The sequence below is a fragment of the Electrona antarctica genome (genome assembly GCF_951216825.1).
Source record: "Electrona antarctica genome assembly, chromosome: 8".
Lineage (NCBI taxonomy): Eukaryota > Metazoa > Chordata > Actinopteri > Myctophiformes > Myctophidae > Electrona > Electrona antarctica.
This window is the reverse complement of record NC_136789.1, coordinates 5,934,346-5,955,489: the sequence shown is the minus strand read 5'-3', so window position 1 is coordinate 5,955,489 and position 21,144 is coordinate 5,934,346. Positions and strand designations below refer to the sequence as shown.

Here is a 21,144-nt window from a genome sequence, read left to right as displayed (position 1 = left end):
TCGGAGCACATGCTATAGGGTGGCATTTTTCACGGTTTCGGAGGATTTGAAAAAAAGGTGAAAATCACTGAAAAGCGACAGGCTATAGTCCATGGTCTCGGAGCACATGCTATAGGGTGCCATTTTTCACGGTTTCGGAAGATTTGAAAAAAAGGTGAAGATCACTGAAAAGCGACAGGCTATAGTCTATGGTCTCGGAGCACATGCTATAGGGTGGCATTTTTCACGGTTTCGGAGGATATAAAAAAAAGGTGAAAATCACTGAAAAGCGACAGGCTATAGTCCATGGTCTCGGAGCACATGCTACAGGGTGGCATTTTTCACGGTTTCGGAGGATTTGAAAAAAAGGTGAAAATCACTGAAAAGCGACAGGCTATAGTCCATGGTCTCGGAGCACATGCTATAGGGTGGCATTTTTCACGGTTTCGGAGGATTTGAAAAAAAGGTGAAAATCGTGGAAAAGCGAAAGGCTATAGTCCATGGTGTCGGAGGGTCGGAGGATTTGAAAAAAAGGTGAAAATCACCGAAAAGCGACAGGCTATAGTCCATGGTCTCGGAGCACATGCTATAGGGTGGCATTTTTCACGGTTTCGGAGGATTTGAAAAAAAGGTGAAAATCACTGAAAAGCGACAGGCTATAGTCCATGGTGTCGGAGAGTCGGAGGATTTGAAAAAAAGGTGAAAATCACTGAAAAGCCACAGGCTATAGTCCATGGTCTCGGAGCACATGCTATAGGGTGGCATTTTTCACGGTTTCGGAGGATATAAAAAAAAGGTGAAGATCACTGAAAAGCGACAGGCTATAGTCCATGGTCTCGGAGCACATGCTACAGGGTGGCATTTTTCACGGTTTCGGAGGATTTGAAAAGAATGTGAAAATCACTGAAAAGCGAAAGGCTATAGTCCATGGTGTCGGAGGGTCGGAGGATTTGAAAAAAAGGTGAAAATCACTGAAAAGCGAGAGGCTATAGTCCATGGTCTCGGAGCACATGCTATAGGGTGGCATTTTTCACGGATTCGGAGGATTTGAAAAAAAGGTGAAAATCGTGGAAAAGCGAAAGGCTATAGTCCATGGTGTCGGAGGGTCGGAGGTTTTGAAAAAAAGGTGAAAATCACCGAAAAGCGACAGGCTATAGTCCATGGTCTCGGAGCACATGCTATAGGGTAGAGGGCAGCACGGGTCCATAAAATTGGACCCGGTCCGAAACGGACCCGGTGATATCAGAACAGAACCGATCCGGATCCGAAAACATTCTAATTGGCCACACCCGGCCCGGACCCGGCCCCGAAAGTTTTGGATCCGGTCCGAAACGGACCCGTTAAAAACAGGATCCGATCCGAAATAAACCTACCCGTTCCGAAAGACCCGTTCCACCCGTGGTGTGTCCAATCCTATATTATGCTTATTTTCACCGTGACTGTGATTATGAGACTGAAGTGAACACTGTGACTGAACGTCAGCATCACCCCCGCCTCTACAAAGGAGCGCTGAAAATAGCCGATCTACAAGCTCGCAATGCGTCGCAAATCTTTGGCGCACACTTTAATGCAGTCATCAAGAATGACAGCTTTTCTTTTGGATGGAATTGCTTTCCGAATAGCAACAAAAGACGTGATGGCACTTTGTTGTTGTGGTTGTTGACCCTCGCCGGCGACTTCTGCATGTCGTAGGTAAGCAGTGAGTCACACTTTGTGCATTTAGCAGCACCAACATTTTTACCGTCCGCGTCGACAATGATAACAAAACTGTCCCAGACATCCGACTTCCCCTTAGGAGATTGCGTGCTGTAATCGTTTGATTGTAGTTTGCGTTTCACCTCGCTCAAGAAGGGGGCCGCCATGGTGATGATAGCTACTGTTCGTGTTGTGTGTGACTGTGCGCGCGCTGCGCACACACTGTGACACACCCACCACCAGTGGATACGTTCCATTTCCAAATCCTCGAGGCGTGTATTTTAGAACATAATCATTACAACGCAGTTGAACGCACGCATACCATAATGTCTATTTTCAAAACCTATTTTTAAAGTTGAAAGGTTTAATATATAATAAAAATCGGGTCCTGCACGGGCATTTCGGGTATTCTGCATTGCAGATGCCCGAAACGAGGCCTGCAGCTTTGAAATGGAACCGACCCGTTCCCCGACGGCATGTCAATATTTTGCACCCGACCCGGCTCGGTTCTCGGTTCGGATCTCGGGTATTCGGGTCCGGGTGGACCCGTGCTGCCCTCTACTATAGGGTGCCATTTTTCACGGTTTCGGAGGATTTGAAAAAAAGGTGAAGATCACTGAAAAGCGACAGGCTTTAGTCCATGGTCTCGGAGCACATGCTACAGGGTGGCATTTTTCACGGTTTCGGAGGATTTGAAAAAAAGGTGAAAATCACTGAAAAGCGACAGGCTATAGTCCATGGTCTCGGAGCACATGCTATAGGGTGGCATTTTTCACAGTTTCGGAGGATTTGAAAAAAAGGTGAAAATCGTGGAAAAGCGAAAGGCTATAGTCCATGGTGTCGGAGGGTCGGAGGATTTGAAAAAAAGGTGAAAATCACCGAAAAGCGACAGGCTATAGTCCATGGTCTCGGAGCACATGCTATAGGGTGGCATTTTTCACGGTTTCGGAGGATTTGAAAAAAAGGTGAAAATCACTGAAAAGCGACAGGCTATAGTCCATGGTCTCGGAGCACATGCTATAGGGTGGCATTTTTCACGGTTTCGGAAGATTTGAAAAAAAGGTGAAAATCACTGAAAAGCGACAGGCTATAGTCCATGGTCTCTGAGCACATGCTATAGGGTGGCATTTTTCACGGTTTCGGAAGATTTGAAAAAAAGGTGAAAATCACTGAAAAGCGACAGGCTATAGTCCATGGTCTCGGAGCACATGCTATAGGGTGGCATTTTTCACGGTTTCGGAGGATTTGAAAAAAAGGTGAAAATCACTGAAAAGCGACAGGCTATAGTCTATGGTGTCGGAGGGTCGGAGGATTTAAAAAAAAGGTGAAAATCACTGAAAAGCGACAGGCTATAGTCCATGGTCTCGGAGCACATGCTATAGGGTGGCATTTTTCACGGTTTCGGAGGATTTGAAAAAAAGGTGAAAATCACTGAAAAGCGACAGGCTATAGTCCATGGTCTCGGAGCACATGCTACAGGGTGGCATTTTTCTCGGTTTCGGAAGATTTGAAAAAAAGGTGAAAATCACTGAAAAGCGACAGGCTATAGTCCATGGTCTCGGAGCACATGCTACAGGGTGGCATTTTTCACGGTTTCGGAGGATTTGAAAAAAAGGTGAAAATGACGGAAAAGCGAAAGGCTATAGTTCATGGTGTCGGAAGGTCGGAGGATTTGAAAAAAAGGTGAAAATCACTGAAAAGCGACAGGCTATAGTCTATGGTCTCGCAGCACATGCTATAGGGTGGCATTTTTCACGGTTTCGGAGGATATAAAAAAAAGGTGAAAATCACTGAAAAGCGACGGGCTATAGTCCATGGTCTCGGAGCACATGCTACAGGGTGGCATTTTTCTCGGTTTCGGAAGATTTGAAAAAAGGTGAAAATCACTGAAAAGCGACAGGCTATATATAGTCCATGGTCTCGGAGCACATGCTATAGGGTGGCATTTTTCACGGTTTCTGAGGATTTGAAAAAAAGGTGAAAATGGCGGAAAAGCGAAAGGCTATAGTCCATGGTGTCGGAAGGTCGGAGGATTTGAAAAAAAGGTGAAAATCACTGAAAAGCGACAGGCTATAGTCCATGGTCTCGGAGCACATGCTATAGGGTGCCATTTTTCACGGTTTCGGAGGATTTGAAAAAAGGTGAAGATCACTGAAAAGCGACAGGCTATAGTCTATGGTCTCGCAGCACATGCTATAGGGTGGCATTTTTCACGGTTTCGGAGGATAAAAAAAAAGGTGAAAATCACTGAAAAGCGACAGGTTATAGTCCATGGTCTCGGAGCACATGCTATAGGGTGGCATTTTTCACGGTTTCGGAGGATTTGAAAAAAAGGTGAAAATGACGGAAAAGCGAAAGGCTATAGTTCATGGTGTCGGAAGGTCAGAGGATTTGAAAAAAAGGTGAAAATCACTGAAAAGCGACAGGCTATAGTCCATGGTCTCGGAGCACATGCTATAGGGTGGCATTTTTCACGGTTTCGGAGGATTTAAAAAAAAAGGTGAAAATCACTGAAAAGCGACAGGCTATAGTCTATGGTCTCGCAGCACATGCTACAGGGTGGCATTTTTCACGGTTTCGGAGGATTTTAAAAAAAGGCGAAAATCACTGAAAAGCGACAGGCTATAGTCCATGGTGTCGGAGGGTCGGAGGATTTGAAAAAAAGGTGAAAATCCCTTAAAAGCGACAGGCTATAGTCCATGGTCTCGGAGCACATGCTATAGGGTGGCATTTTTCACGGTTTCGGAGGATTTGAAAAAAAGGTGAAGATCACTGAAAAGCGACAGGCTATAGTCCATGGTCTCGGAGGACATGCTACAGGGTGGAATTTTTCAAGGTTTCGGAGGATTTTTAAAAAAGGCGAAAATCACTGAAAAGCGACAGGCTATAGTCCATGGTGTCGGAGGGTCAGAGGATTTGAAAAAAAGGTGAAAATCACTGAAAAGCGACAGGCTATAGTCCATGGTCTCGGAGGGTCGGAGGATTTGAAAAAAAGGTGAAAATCACTGAAAAGCGACAGGCTATAGTCCATGGTCTCGGAGCACATGCTATAGGTTGGCATTTTTCACGGTTTCGGAGGATTTAAAAAAAAGGTGAAAATAGCGGAAAAGCGAAAGGCTATAGTCCATGGTGTCAGAGGGTCGGAGGATTTGAAAAAAAGGTGAAAATCACTGAAAAGCGACAGGCTATAGTCCATGGTCTCGGAGCACATGCTATAGGGTGGCATTTTTCACGGTTTCGGAGGATTTGAAAAAAAGGTGAAAATCACTGAAAAGCGACAGGCTATAGTCCATGGTCTCGGAGCACATGCTATAGGGTGCCATTTTTCACGGTTTCGGAAGATTTGAAAAAAAGGTGAAGATCACTGAAAAGCGACAGGCTATAGTCTATGGTCTCGGAGCACATGCTATAGGGTGGCATTTTTCACGGTTTCGGAGGATATAAAAAAAAGGTGAAAATCACTGAAAAGCGACAGGCTATAGTCCATGGTCTCGGAGCACATGCTACAGGGTGGCATTTTTCACGGTTTCGGAGGATTTGAAAAAAAGGTGAAAATCACTGAAAAGCGACAGGCTATAGTCCATGGTCTCGGAGCACATGCTATAGGGTGGCATTTTTCACGGTTTCGGAGGATTTGAAAAAAAGGTGAAAATCGTGGAAAAGCGAAAGGCTATAGTCCATGGTGTCGGAGGGTCGGAGGATTTGAAAAAAAGGTGAAAATCACCGAAAAGCGACAGGCTATAGTCCATGGTCTCGGAGCACATGCTATAGGGTGGCATTTTTCACGGTTTCGGAGGATTTGAAAAAAAGGTGAAAATCACTGAAAAGCGACAGGCTATAGTCCATGGTGTCGGAGAGTCGGAGGATTTGAAAAAAAGGTGAAAATCACTGAAAAGCCACAGGCTATAGTCCATGGTCTCGGAGCACATGCTATAGGGTGGCATTTTTCACGGTTTCGGAGGATATAAAAAAAAGGTGAAGATCACTGAAAAGCGACAGGCTATAGTCCATGGTCTCGGAGCACATGCTACAGGGTGGCATTTTTCACGGTTTCGGAGGATTTGAAAAGAATGTGAAAATCACTGAAAAGCGAGAGGCTATAGTCCATGGTCTCGGAGCACATGCTATAGGGTGGCATTTTTCACGGATTCGGAGGATTTGAAAAAAAGGTGAAAATCGTGGAAAAGCGAAAGGCTATAGTCCATGGTGTCGGAGGGTCGGAGGTTTTGAAAAAAAGGTGAAAATCACCGAAAAGCGACAGGCTATAGTCCATGGTCTCGGAGCACATGCTATAGGGTGCCATTTTTCACGGTTTCGGAGGATTTGAAAAAAAGGTGAAGATCACTGAAAAGCGACAGGCTTTAGTCCATGGTCTCGGAGCACATGCTACAGGGTGGCATTTTTCACGGTTTCGGAGGATTTGAAAAAAAGGTGAAAATCACTGAAAAGCGACAGGCTATAGTCCATGGTCTCGGAGCACATGCTATAGGGTGGCATTTTTCACAGTTTCGGAGGATTTGAAAAAAAGGTGAAAATCGTGGAAAAGCGAAAGGCTATAGTCCATGGTGTCGGAGGGTCGGAGGATTTGAAAAAAAGGTGAAAATCACCGAAAAGCGACAGGCTATAGTCCATGGTGTCGGAGGGTCGGAGGATTTGAAAAAAAGGTGAAAATCACTGAAAAGCGAGAGGCTATAGTCCATGGTCTCGGAGCACATGCTATAGGGTGGCATTTTTCACGGATTCGGAGGATTTGAAAAAAAGGTGAAAATCGTGGAAAAGCGAAAGGCTATAGTCCATGGTGTCGGAGGGTCGGAGGTTTTGAAAAAAAGGTGAAAATCACCGAAAAGCGACAGGCTATAGTCCATGGTCTCGGAGCACATGCTATAGGGTGCCATTTTTCACGGTTTCGGAGGATTTGAAAAAAAGGTGAAAATCACTGAAAAGCGACAGGCTATAGTCCATGGTCTCGGAGCACATGCTATAGGGTGGCATTTTTCACGGTTTCGGAGGATTTGAAAAAAAGGTGAAAATCGTGGAAAAGCGAAAGGCTATAGTCCATGGTGTCGGAGGGTCGGAGGATTTGAAAAAAAGGTGAAAATCACCGAAAAGCGACAGGCTATAGTCCATGGTCTCGGAGCACATGCTATAGGGTGGCATTTTTCACGGTTTCGGAGGATTTGAAAAAAAGGTGAAAATCACTGAAAAGCGACAGGCTATAGTCCATGGTGTCGGAGAGTCGGAGGATTTGAAAAAAAGGTGAAAATCACTGAAAAGCCACAGGCTATAGTCCATGGTCTCGGAGCACATGCTATAGGGTGGCATTTTTCACGGTTTCGGAGGATATAAAAAAAAGGTGAAGATCACTGAAAAGCGACAGGCTATAGTCCATGGTCTCGGAGCACATGCTACAGGGTGGCATTTTTCACGGTTTCGGAGGATTTGAAAAGAATGTGAAAATCACTGAAAAGCGAGAGGCTATAGTCCATGGTCTCGGAGCACATGCTATAGGGTGGCATTTTTCACGGATTCGGAGGATTTGAAAAAAAGGTGAAAATCGTGGAAAAGCGAAAGGCTATAGTCCATGGTGTCGGAGGGTCGGAGGTTTTGAAAAAAAGGTGAAAATCACCGAAAAGCGACAGGCTATAGTCCATGGTCTCGGAGCACATGCTATAGGGTGCCATTTTTCACGGTTTCGGAGGATTTGAAAAAAAGGTGAAGATCACTGAAAAGCGACAGGCTTTAGTCCATGGTCTCGGAGCACATGCTACAGGGTGGCATTTTTCACGGTTTCGGAGGATTTGAAAAAAAGGTGAAAATCACTGAAAAGCGACAGGCTATAGTCCATGGTCTCGGAGCACATGCTATAGGGTGGCATTTTTCACAGTTTCGGAGGATTTGAAAAAAAGGTGAAAATCGTGGAAAAGCGAAAGGCTATAGTCCATGGTGTCGGAGGGTCGGAGGATTTGAAAAAAAGGTGAAAATCACCGAAAAGCGACAGGCTATAGTCCATGGTGTCGGAGGGTCGGAGGATTTGAAAAAAAGGTGAAAATCACTGAAAAGCGAGAGGCTATAGTCCATGGTCTCGGAGCACATGCTATAGGGTGGCATTTTTCACGGATTCGGAGGATTTGAAAAAAAGGTGAAAATCGTGGAAAAGCGAAAGGCTATAGTCCATGGTGTCGGAGGGTCGGAGGTTTTGAAAAAAAGGTGAAAATCACCGAAAAGCGACAGGCTATAGTCCATGGTCTCGGAGCACATGCTATAGGGTGCCATTTTTCACGGTTTCGGAGGATTTGAAAAAAAGGTGAAGATCACTGAAAAGCGACAGGCTTTAGTCCATGGTCTCGGAGCACATGCTACAGGGTGGCATTTTTCACGGTTTCGGAGGATTTGAAAAAAAGGTGAAAATCACTGAAAAGCGACAGGCTATAGTCCATGGTCTCGGAGCACATGCTATAGGGTGGCATTTTTCACAGTTTCGGAGGATTTGAAAAAAAGGTGAAAATCGTGGAAAAGCGAAAGGCTATAGTCCATGGTGTCGGAGGGTCGGAGGATTTGAAAAAAAGGTGAAAATCACCGAAAAGCGACAGGCTATAGTCCATGGTCTCGGAGCACATGCTATAGGGTGGCATTTTTCACGGTTTCGGAGGATTTGAAAAAAAGGTGAAAATCACTGAAAAGCGACAGGCTATAGTCCATGGTCTCGGAGCACATGCTATAGGGTGGCATTTTTCACGGTTTCGGAGGATTTGGAAAAAAGGTGAAAATCGTGGAAAAGCGAAAGGCTATAGTCCATGGTGTCGGAGGGTCGGAGGATTTGAAAAAAAGGTGAAAATCACCGAAAAGCGACAGGCTATAGTCCATGGTCTCGGAGCACATGCTATAGGGTGGCATTTTTCACGGTTTCGGAGGATTTGAAAAAAAGGTGAAAATCACTGAAAAGCGACAGGCTATAGTCCATGGTGTCGGAGGGTCGGAGGATTTGAAAAAAAGGTGAAAATCACCGAAAAGCGACAGGCTATAGTCCATGGTCTCGGAGCACATGCTATAGGGTGCCATTTTTCACGGTTTCGGAGGATTTGAAAAAAAGGTGAAGATCACTGAAAAGCGACAGGCTATAGTCCATGGTCTCGGAGGACATGCTACAGGGTGGAATTTTTCAAGGTTTCGGAGGATTTTAAAAAAAGGCGAAAATCACTGAAAAGCGACAGGCTATAGTCCATGGTGTCGGAGGGTCAGAGGATTTGAAAAAAAGGTGAAAATCACTGAAAAGCGACAGGCTATAGTCCATGGTCTCGGAGCACATGCTACAGGGTGGCATTTTTCTCGCTTTCGGAAGATTTGAAAAAAAGGTGAAAATCACTGAAAAGCGACAGGCTATAGTCCATGGTCTCTGAGCACATGCTATAGGGTGGCATTTTTCACGGTTTCGGAAGATTTGAAAAAAAGGTGAAAATCACTGAAAAGCGACAGGCTATAGTCCATGGTCTCGGAGCACATGCTACAGGGTGGCATTTTTCACGGTTTCGGAGGATTTGAAAAAAAGGTGAAAATCACTGAAAAGCGACAAGCGATAGTCCATGGTCTCGGAGCACATGCTATAGGGTGGCATTTTTCACGGTTTCGGAGGATTTGAAAAAAAGGTGAAGATCACTGAAAAGCGACAGGCTATAGTCCATGGTCTCGGAGCACATGCTACAGGGTGGCATTTTTCACGGTTTCGGAGGATTTGAAAAAAATGTGAAAATCACTGAAAAGCGAAAGGCTATAGTCCATGGTGTCGGAGGGTCGGAGGATTTGAAAAAAAGGTGAAAATCACTGAAAAGCGACAGGCTATAGTCCATGGTCTCGGAGCACATGCTATAGGTTGGCATTTTTCACGGTTTCGGAGGATTTGAAAAAAAGGTGAAAATAGCGGAAAAGCGAAAGGCTATAGTCCATGGTGTCAGAGGGTCGGAGGATTTGAAAAAAAGGTGAAAATCACTGAAAAGCGACAGGCTATAGTCCATGGTCTCGGAGCACATGCTATAGGGTGGCATTTTTCACGGTTTCGGAGGATTTGAAAAAAAGGTGAAAATCACTGAAAAGCGACAGGCTATAGTCCATGGTCTCGGAGCACATGCTACAGGGTGGCATTTTTCACGTTTCGGAGGATTTGAAAAAAAGGTGAAAATCACTGAAAAGCGACAGGCTATAGTCCATGGTCTCGGAGCACATGCTATAGGGTGGCATTTTTCACGGTTTCGGAGGATTTGAAAAAAAGGTGAAAATCGTGGAAAAGCGAAAGGCTATAGTCCATGGTGTCGGAGGGTCGGAGGATTTGAAAAAAAGGTGAAAATCACCGAAAAGCGACAGGCTATAGTCCATGGTCTCGGAGCACATGCTATAGGGTGGCATTTTTCACGGTTTCGGAGGATTTGAAAAAAAGGTGAAAATCACTGAAAAGCGACAGGCTATAGTCCATGGTGTCGGAGAGTCGGAGGATTTGAAAAAAAGGTGAAAATCACTGAAAAGCCACAGGCTATAGTCCATGGTCTCGGAGCACATGCTATAGGGTGGCATTTTTCACGGTTTCGGAGGATATAAAAAAAAAGGTGAAGATCACTGAAAAGCGACAGGCTATAGTCCATGGTCTCGGAGCACATGCTACAGGGTGGCATTTTTCACGGTTTCGGAGGATTTGAAAAAAAGGTGAAAATCACTGAAAAGCGAGAGGCTATAGTCCATGGTCTCGGAGCACATGCTACAGGGTGGCATTTTTCACGGTTTCGGAGGATTTGAAAAAAAGGTGAAAATCACTGAAAAGCGACAAGCGATAGTCCATGGTCTCGGAGCACATGCTATAGGGTGGCATTTTTCACGGTTTCGGAGGATTTGAAAAAAAGGTGAAGATCACTGAAAAGCGACAGGCTATAGTCCATGGTCTCGGAGCACATGCTACAGGGTGGCATTTTTCACGGTTTCGGAGGATTTGAAAAAAATTTGAAAATCACTGAAAAGCGAAAGGCTATAGTCCATGGTGTCGGAGGGTCGGAGGATTTGAAAAAAAGGTGAAAATCACTGAAAAGCGACAGGCTATAGTCCATGGTCTCGGAGCACATGCTATAGGTTGGCATTTTTCACGGTTTCGGAGGATTTGAAAAAAAGGTGAAAATAGCGGAAAAGCGAAAGGCTATAGTCCATGGTGTCAGAGGGTCGGAGGATTTGAAAAAAAGGTGAAAATCACTGAAAAGCGACAGGCTATAGTCCATGGTCTCGGAGCACATGCTATAGGGTGGCATTTTTCACGGTTTCGGAGGATTTGAAAAAAAGGTGAAAATCACTGAAAAGCGACAGGCTATAGTCCATGGTCTCGGAGCACATGCTACAGGGTGGCATTTTTCACGTTTCGGAGGATTTGAAAAAAAGGTGAAAATCACTGAAAAGCGACAGGCTATAGTCCATGGTCTCGGAGCACATGCTATAGGGTGGCATTTTTCACGGTTTCGGAGGATTTGAAAAAAAGGTGAAAATCGTGGAAAAGCGAAAGGCTATAGTCCATGGTGTCGGAGGGTCGGAGGATTTGAAAAAAAGGTGAAAATCACCGAAAAGCGACAGGCTATAGTCCATGGTCTCGGAGCACATGCTATAGGGTGGCATTTTTCACGGTTTCGGAGGATTTGAAAAAAAGGTGAAAATCACTGAAAAGCGACAGGCTATAGTCCATGGTGTCGGAGAGTCGGAGGATTTGAAAAAAAGGTGAAAATCACTGAAAAGCCACAGGCTATAGTCCATGGTCTCGGAGCACATGCTATAGGGTGGCATTTTTCACGGTTTCGGAGGATATAAAAAAAAAGGTGAAGATCACTGAAAAGCGACAGGCTATAGTCCATGGTCTCGGAGCACATGCTACAGGGTGGCATTTTTCACGGTTTCGGAGGATTTGAAAAAAAGGTGAAAATCACTGAAAAGCGAGAGGCTATAGTCCATGGTCTCGGAGCACATGCTACAGGGTGGCATTTTTCACGGTTTCGGAGGATTTGAAAAAAAGGTGAAAATCACTGAAAAGCGACAAGCGATAGTCCATGGTCTCGGAGCACATGCTATAGGGTGGCATTTTTCACGGTTTCGGAGGATTTGAAAAAAAGGTGAAGATCACTGAAAAGCGACAGGCTATAGTCCATGGTCTCGGAGCACATGCTACAGGGTGGCATTTTTCACGGTTTCGGAGGATTTGAAAAAAATGTGAAAATCACTGAAAAGCGAAAGGCTATTGTCCATGGTGTCGGAGGGTCGGAGGATTTGAAAAAAAGGTGAAAATCACTGAAAAGCGACAGGCTATAGTCCATGGTCTCGGAGCACATGCTATAGGTTGGCATTTTTCACGGTTTCGGAGGATTTGAAAAAAAGGTGAAAATAGCGGAAAAGCGAAAGGCTATAGTCCATGGTGTCAGAGGGTCGGAGGATTTGAAAAAAAGGTGAAAATCACTGAAAAGCGACAGGCTATAGTCCATGGTCTCGGAGCACATGCTATAGGGTGCCATTTTTCACGGTTTCGGAAGATTTGAAAAAAAGGTGAAGATCACTGAAAAGCGACAGGCTATAGTCTATGGTCTCGAAACACATGCTATAGGGTGGCATTTTTCACGGTTTCGGAGGATATAAAAAAAAGGTGAAAATCACTGAAAAGCGACAGGCTATAGTCCATGGTCTCGGAGCACATGCTACAGGGTGGCATTTTTCACGTTTCGGAGGATTTGAAAAAAAGGTGAAAATCACTGAAAAGCGACAGGCTATAGTCCATGGTCTCGGAGCACATGCTATAGGGTGGCATTTTTCACGGTTTCGGAGGATTTGAAAAAAAGGTGAAAATCGTGGAAAAGCGAAAGGCTATAGTCCATGGTGTCGGAGGGTCGGAGGATTTGAAAAAAAGGTGAAAATCACCGAAAAGCGACAGGCTATAGTCCATGGTCTCGGAGCACATGCTATAGGGTGGCATTTTTCACGGTTTCGGAGGATTTGAAAAAAAGGTGAAAATCACTGAAAAGCGACAGGCTATAGTCCATGGTGTCGGAGAGTCGGAGGATTTGAAAAAAAGGTGAAAATCACTGAAAAGCCACAGGCTATAGTCCATGGTCTCGGAGCACATGCTATAGGGTGGCATTTTTCACGGTTTCGGAGGATATAAAAAAAAAGGTGAAGATCACTGAAAAGCGACAGGCTATAGTCCATGGTCTCGGAGCACATGCTACAGGGTGGCATTTTTCACGGTTTCGGAGGATTTGAAAAAAAGGTGAAAATCACTGAAAAGCGAGAGGCTATAGTCCATGGTCTCGGAGCACATGCTATAGGGTGGCATTTTTCACGGTTTCGGAGGATTTGAAAAAAAGGTGAAAATCGTGGAAAAGCGAAAGGCTATAGTCCATTGTGTCGGAGGGTCGGAGGATTTAAAAAAAAGGTGAAAATCACCGAAAAGCGACAGGCTATAGTCCATGGTCTCGGAGCACATGCTATAGGGTGCCATTTTTCACGGTTTCGGAGGATTTGAAAAAAAGGTGAAGATCACTGAAAAGCGACAGGCTATAGTCCATGGTCTCGGAGCACATGCTACAGGGTGGCATTTTTCACGGTTTCGGAGGATTTGAAAAAAAGGTGAAAATCACTGAAAAGCGACAGGCTATAGTCCATGGTCTCGGAGCACATGCTATAGGGTGGCATTTTTCATAGTTTCGGAGGATTTGAAAAAAAGGTGAAAATCGTGGAAAAGCGAAAGGCTATAGTCCATGGTGTCGGAGGGTCGGAGGATTTGAAAAAAAGGTGAAAATCACCGAAAAGCAACAGGCTATAGTCCATGGTCTCGGAGCACATGCTATAGGGTGGCATTTTTCACGGTTTCGGAGGATTTGAAAAAAAGGTGAAAATCACTGAAAAGCGACAGGCTATAGTCCATGGTCTCGGAGCACATGCTATAGGGTGGCATTTTTCACGGTTTCGGAGGATTTGAAAAAAAGGTGAAAATCGTGGAAAAGCGAAAGGCTATAGTCCATGGTGTCGGAGGGTCGGAGGATTTGAAAAAAAGGTGAAAATCACCGAAAAGCGACAGGCTATAGTCCATGGTCTCGGAGCACATGCTATAGGGTGGCATTTTTCACGGTTTCGGAGGATATTAAAAAAAAGGTGAAGATCACTGAAAAGCGACAGGCTATAGTCCATGGTCTCGGAGCACATGCTACAGGGTGGCATTTTTCACGGTTTCGGAGGATTTGAAAAAAAGGTGAAAATCACTGAAAAGCGTGAGGCTATAGTCCATGGTCTCGGAGCACATGCTATAGGGTGGCATTTTTCACGGTTTCGGAGGATTTGAAAAAAAGGTGAAAATCGTGGAAAAGCGAAAGGCTTTAGTCCATGGTCTCGGAGCACATGCTACAGGGTGGCATTTTTCACGGTTTCGGAGGATTTGAAAAAAGGGTGAAAATCACTGAAAAGCGACAGGCTATAGTCCATGGTCTCGGAGCACATGCTACAGGGTGGCATTTTTCACGGTTTCGGAAGATTTGAAAAAAAGGTGAAAATCACTGAAAAGCAACAGGCTATAGTCCATGGTCTCGGAGCACATGCTATAGGGTGCCATTTTTCACGGTTTCGGAGGATTTGAAAAAAAGGTGAAGATCACTGAAAAGCGACAGGCTATAGTCTATGGTCTCGGAGCACATGCTACAGGGTGGCATTTTTCACGGTTTCGGAGGATTTGAAAAAAAGGTGAAAATCACTGAAAAGCGACAAGCGATAGTCCATGGTCTCGGAGCACATGCTATAGGGTGGCATTTTTCACGGTTTCGGAGGATTTGAAAAAAAGGTGAAGATCACTGAAAAGCGACAGGCTATAGTCCATGGTCTCGGAGCACATGCTACAGGGTGGCATTTTTCACGGTTTCGGAGGATTTGAAAAGAACGTGAAAATCACTGAAAAGCGACAGGCTATAGTCCATGGTCTCGGAGCACATGCTACAGGGTGGCATTTTTCACGGTTTCGGAGGATTTGAAAAAAAGGTGAAAATCACTGAAAAGCGACAGGCTATAGTCCATGGTCTCGGAGCACATGCTATAGGTTGGCATTTTTCACGGTTTCGGAGGATTTGAAAAAAAGGTGAAAATAGCGGAAAAGCGAAAGGCTATAGTCCATGGTGTCAGAGGGTTGGAGGATTTGAAAAAAAAGGTGAAAATCACTGAAAAGCGACAGGCTATAGTCCATGGTCTCGGAGCACATGCTATAGGGTGGCATTTTTCACGGTTTCGGAGTATTTGAAAAAAAGGTGAAAATCACTGAAAAGCGACAGGCTATAGTCCATGGTCTCGGAGCACATGCTATAGGGTGCCATTTTTCACGGTTTCGGAAGATTTGAAAAAAAGGTGAAGATCACTGAAAAGCGACAGGCTATAGTCTATGGTCTCGGAGCACATGCTATAGGGTGGCATTTTTCACGGTTTCGGAGGATATAAAAAAAAGGTGAAAATCACTGAAAACCGACAGGCTATAGTCCATGGTCTCGGAGCACATGCTACAGGGTGGCATTTTTCACGGTTTCGGAGGATTTGAAAAAAAGGTGAAAATCGTGGAAAAGCGAAAGGCTATAGTCCATGGTGTCGGAGGGTCGGAGGATTTGAAAAAAAGGTGAAAATCACCGAAAAGCGACAGGCTATAGTCCATGGTCTCGGAGCACATGCTATAGGGTGGCATTTTTCACGGTTTCGGAGGATTTGAAAAAAAGGTGAAAATCGCGGAAAAGCGAAAGGCTATAGTCCATCTTAACAAGGGTGCCACTGAGCCCCCTGTGATTTTAAGTTTTAAGTTGTTCTTCTTGGTGTTACTTTTCAAATGGGGCCTTGTACATAGCATTTTAATGGTGTTTGCTGTGCATCAAAGGTGTCTTTTAGTGCTTTTAAGTGTTATCATGGATTTTAATCACATACAGTAATACAGAGGAGAAACCATGACAGAACACAGACAGCCTGGTAGCTCAATGTGTTAAGTGGCTGTCCACATGATCCCAATGTTGTGGGTTCAAATCCCACTCTGGTCTTTACTCTGAAACGTTACTTTGAAGAAAGAAGAAGATAAAAGCGCACGGAAATCTCACTCAGTCAGGCTAAGATAGTGATGGTGCATTTGGTAAAGAAAAAGGACATTGAAGTCAAAAAATCACTTTCTCCTAGAAACTCCATTCACATTTTTTATAATTCAGCTTACTGTGGAGACACATGCTGGAACTTTTTACTTATTAGTTAGTTATTTAACGTAAATGCCTAATGCATTCTCAATGGCAATAGCACAAACTTTGGCATGCTACTAGTCCTACATACTTACACCTACAATCCCCATTCCTATTTAGGTTCATCTTACGGTGGACATGTTTGCCTGAAAAGGAATCTTTGAATTTTTTCATAGTTTTAGAAATATAGTGCTTTCAAATTTGAGAAATGTATAATGGGGCTCAATGGCAGCTCTATGGCACGTCAAAAAGTCACTTTCACCTAGAAACTCCATTCACACTTTTTATAATTCAGCTTACTGTGGGCACACATGCTGGAACGTTTTACTTTGAAATGTTTTGTAGTTTCTGAGTTATTTAACTTAAACGCCCAATGCATTCTCAATGGCAATAGCACAAACTTTGGCATGCTACTAGTCCTACATACCTACACCTAGAAACCCCATTCAAACCTATTTAGGTTCATCTTACGGTGGACATGTTTGCCTGAAAATGAATCTTTGAAATGTTTCATAGTTTTAGAAATATAGTGCTTTCAAATTTGAGAAATGTATAATGGGGCTCAATGGCAGCTCTATGGCACGTCAAAAAGTCACTTTCACCTAGAAACTCCATTCACACTTTTTATAATTCAGCTTACTGTGGGCACACATGCTGGGACTTTTTACTTTGAAATGTTTTGTAGTTTCTGAGTTATTTAACCTAAACGCCCAATGCATTATCAATGGCAATAGCACAAACTTTGGCATGCTACTAGTCCTACATACTTACACCTACAATCCCCATTCAAACCTATTTAGGTTCATCTTACGGTGGACATGTTTGCCTGAAAAGGAATCTTTGAAATGTTTCATAGTTTTAGAAATATAGTGCTTTCAAATTTGAGAAATGTATAATGGGGCTCAATGGCAGCTCTATGGCACATCAAAAAGTCACTTTCACCTAGAAACTCCATTCACACTTTTTATAATTCAGCTTACTGTGGGCACAGTAACTGCTGGAACTAGTATGCTACTAGTCCTACATACTCCTGTACATCCTACATCACGTGACCACTGCTTTTCCTTCTCAAAGCTTCCTTGGACTACATCCAAGGAGGAACATTAAGAAGGAACATGCACGGAAGGCATGGCACGGTCTCCATGCTCAGTGTAAACAGGAACTGCGATGATAGAGTGTTCCAGCAAAGGTGTTGCTGACCCTGAACTGAAATAATAAAAAGGATATAAAAAAAAAGAGAATAGTACAATGTTGATTTTGTTTTTATTTTTAAAAGTATATCAATTTCATAACTGTGTGGAAAAAATGTTGTGTATAACGTATGACTGAAAGACAAAGGAAGTCAATTTACAAAATGTTAATGTTTTTGTATATTTTTCTTTTGTGGATTTTCCATGTTCTTGTGATGCTCGCTTTAATTGTAGTACATGTGTTAAACCTTTATTTTTGTGAAATGACAAAGGGACATGGATACTATTCATTCAAGTGCTGTGGATGATATAAAACATTTGAAAAGGGAAGGGTGACTGCTGTTTAATTCTCAACTGTTCTGGATCTCATTATTTACATCACAAGTTATGAGCTTTCTATCTAGCAACTCTGCTGGAACACTCCATCATCGCCGTTCCTGTTTACACTGAGCATGTGCAAACTCATGCATGATCTTTTAGTGTCGCTTTCGTCAGCAAAGAGTAGAATTAGACTGTAAAAGCAACATGATCAGAAATTACTACATTAGAGGATCAGCCAAGGTTAGAAAGTTTGGGGATATAGCAAGAGAGGCGGTCATGCGGAGGCCGGAGGGAGATGCTGAAGATGGAAGTGTCAGGTAAGAGGAAGGCCAAAGAGGTTGTTTATGGTGTTGCGAGAGGACATGCAGGTGGCAGGAGTTACAGAGGAAGATGCAGCAAAACAGAACCAGATGCAAACTGATGATCCACTGTGGCGATCCCGATGGGAATGAGCTGAATAAAGAAGAATTTGACATACTGTAGGCTACTATAGTATGCGATTTCGTACCGGGCCATGGTTTTAATACTAAAAACAAACAAAATTAATAGCCGTCTAGTGCAATAAAAGTCCAAAGACAATATTAGTACACTTTTTTAATAACATGGCACAATTTACATAACACAAGTTTAAATGAGGAGCATGCTGAAGATTCAGTTGCTTCATTTTTTTCCTCATTTTGTACATGACCTAGAAAGACTTCATTTTTTTCCCATACAAGGTAAACAGCAAAAAAAGTTTTTCATTTAACAATCTTCTTTGCAATACGCATTGACTAACCACTATGGCTCCAGTGGACAATTTTAATGTGGGATTAAAAAACACTGCACAACATTATCTCACAGAGTTTGAAGCGCACAACTAAACCTTCAGTGGACTACTAAAATAGATCTCTGCTCATTAGAAACAAACTGTCCATAGTTTAGACTTTAGCTTTTTTGTCTTTTCTTTTTGTAGGTACAACTTATGATAGCACTTGAATACACTGTTTGACCAACAGAACCTATTTCCAAAACACATACTTTACACTCCTCCAACAGGGCAAATGTGCGGTCTTGTTGTCCAATGTGCTGTACTCTCTCCAGAACAAGACTGCTGGTATCTGACTGAGCAAATTATGGAAAACGTGTTTTCTTCTGCTCTGCTATCTTCCGATACTGAAATGTAATACATTAACAATTTCAAGGATTGTCACCACAAAATATGTTTAGTCAAAAAAGCTTCTCTGGTACTTTTTTGACATTACTTTTTTCTCCACAGACTGGATCAAGATTTTGTTCTGTGAACAATAATGTGGACCAATTAAAGCTTATATCAGTCAAATTGTACCATGTAGTTGTGAAGAGAATACAGCTTTGTTAATTATCAGTACAGTCAGCTGTGGTGGTGAGAAGGCCGGCTTATATTAAGGGAGCCCAGACATTTGTTGCATAGTTGAATTGGGGGGTGGGGGGTTGGTGGTCTCTGGTACAATGTTAATTGGCTGCATAAAAAGAAAAGAAAAAAGAAAAATTGCAAAAAACACATTCTGAATCTCCTCCTAATTTACTCCTATTTACATTTGTTAAAAGTAAAGCTTTCAAAACACCCTTTTGCATATTTGTACCTTGATTTTTATCCATACGGAGTGGAACATCGACTGTACATTATCTACACTTTGCTGTCAGTGCTGAAGTACCTGTACATTCCAATTTCATTTCTACAGATCTACAGATCTTCAACTTATTCCAGACTTCTTCGCTATACAAGAGAAAAAAAATACACACACACACACACACAAAAAAATCCTTGACATTTTTATTTTTTTTATTCCACAATTATTGTCCATTTGTGGTTTTATACAAAAACAATTCATTGCATGGGCAGTTTCTGCCCACATAAGTTATTCACAGCTCTGTTACAGTCTGGTTTTGCCCAAGGCTAAGTGCTTGGTGTAAGTTCAGTGTCAGTGAGGCACAGGGCTGCGCTTGTCTGTGGTGAAGGTCCAGCTCAGCTCAGCTCACCGTGCTTCAATGTCTTTGTGAGCATGTGAGGTGGGTCTGTCTCTGATGTCAGTGGCTAGGGGAGTAGTCCGTCTGGGCGACCCTGGCCTGGCACCCAGTGTTGGTATGAGAGGGGGTGGGGCGCTCAGAGAGGCGGTAGGTGCGGTTTTGTTCAGAATGCCATTCTGATGGGCGGCGGCGGCTGCAACAGCCGCTGCAGCCGAAGGGCTGACCCTGGGGTAGTGCATGCTTGGTAGTCCAGGGGCCATGAGGCCAGTGGCGGGGTGGGGCAGGTGTCCATCCAGAGCTGCTGCGTGGTGCATGGCAGCGTGGAGCCGTCCATGCTCATAGTCCTCTCTGAGCATGTGCAGTCGCTCTCGTTCCTCCAGATGGGCACGTTCCTGTTCTCTCCTCTGCTCCATGAGTGCCAGGGGCAGAGAATGGTCGCGGTTAAAGTCATGGGGCTCTCGCTCCCTATAGGAGCGCTCGGCCTCATAGAGGCGTGGCGCTGCTAGCCGGTGCAAGGGGTCATTCCTCAACAGCAGGTCCCTGGCCAGAGGGTCCCGTCTGTGGATGTCCAGGCCCCTGTAAGGGTCCCTCATGGGGTCCCAGTGAAACCCAGGGTAGGGGAACCTCTCGGCCCCGGGGATGGGGCTTATACCCATGAAGGGTGCCACCATTCGAGTTCTCTCCAGGCCACTGATGCTGTTCATGGGGTGAACGCCAGCCATGCCCATGGGAATGGCCATAGAGGAGGGAGGGTGGTGGTTGTGTGTGGGAGGGTGGTGGTTGGGTGTGGGAGGGTGGTTGGGTGTGGGAGGGCGGTGGTTGGGTGTGGGAGGGTGGTTGGGTGTGGGAGGGCGGTGGTTGGGTGTGGGAGGGTGGTGGTTGGCTGTGGGAGGGTGGTGGTTGGCTGTGGGAGGGTGGTGGTTGGCTGTGGGAGGCAGCTGGGTTGGGTGCTCACCGCCTCGCTCTGCAGGTCCATCCTGCTCCTCCTTCCTCTCCTCCTTCACCTTCACCTCATTTGTCTTCTTCTGGTGATCGTAGGTCAGCTCTCCCTTCTTCTCCAGAACCTCCCTACTCAGACCTCCGTTGGGACGCTCCAGGCTGGACTGACGGACGTAGGGTGACGTTGTTCCCCTGTTAGACACTTTGTCCTCCGACGATCGTCCGTCATGGATGACGGGCGTGTCCTTGTCGCCATGGTGATTCTCCTTCATTTTGTGGTCGTCCGTGCCATTGTCCTTCCAGGAGTCGGAGTGCTCTCTGTCTCTGTCTTTGGCCTTGTTTTCCTTTTCCCTCTGAGGCTCTCCGGCAGCGGGAGGCAGTTGGTTCCTGTGATGCTCCGAGTTGCGGTTATGGCTGAGCAGGCTGATGGGGTTGACGGGAACCGGGGATGGATGGCTTGAATGGCGCTTTTCTACGGAGTCCCTGGAAACACACACACACACACACACACACACACACATTTTTAGAACAGCAGAACGGGTGACAGCCTCGAGGAGGCACAGGCTCAGTCCTAAGCCAGAGAGGGTAACATATCTTATGTCCAACCATTTACCCAAGAATTTCATTCCAAAATGCTTTGGAGAGTGTGCCTCCTCTACTTTTATATTTGTGAAGCCTCTATGAAAAGTTGAGCGGATCTCAACCTGAAATGCTTAGAGTCGGCCACAAGCTCTCTAGAACCATTCAAGATATTTTATTTCAAACAGTTGCCCAGAGGATTT

At 44.6% G+C, this 21,144-nt stretch overlaps 1 protein-coding gene across 15 annotated transcripts in view; it reads right to left on the bottom strand.

The window, feature by feature from the left end:
- Positions 1-18,015: 18,015 nt before the first annotated feature.
- auts2a (activator of transcription and developmental regulator AUTS2 a) overlaps positions 18,016-21,144 on the bottom strand; it is a 392,003-nt gene continuing 388,874 nt past the window's right edge. For all 15 annotated transcript variants that reach the window (XM_079508630.1, XM_079508639.1, XM_079508643.1 and 12 more), the window contains one exon: positions 18,016-20,845. In XM_079508630.1, coding sequence (XP_079364756.1) covers positions 19,432-20,845 — 1,414 coding nt within the window. In that variant the 3' untranslated portion in view covers positions 18,016-19,431. The remainder of the gene's footprint in view (positions 20,846-21,144) is intronic.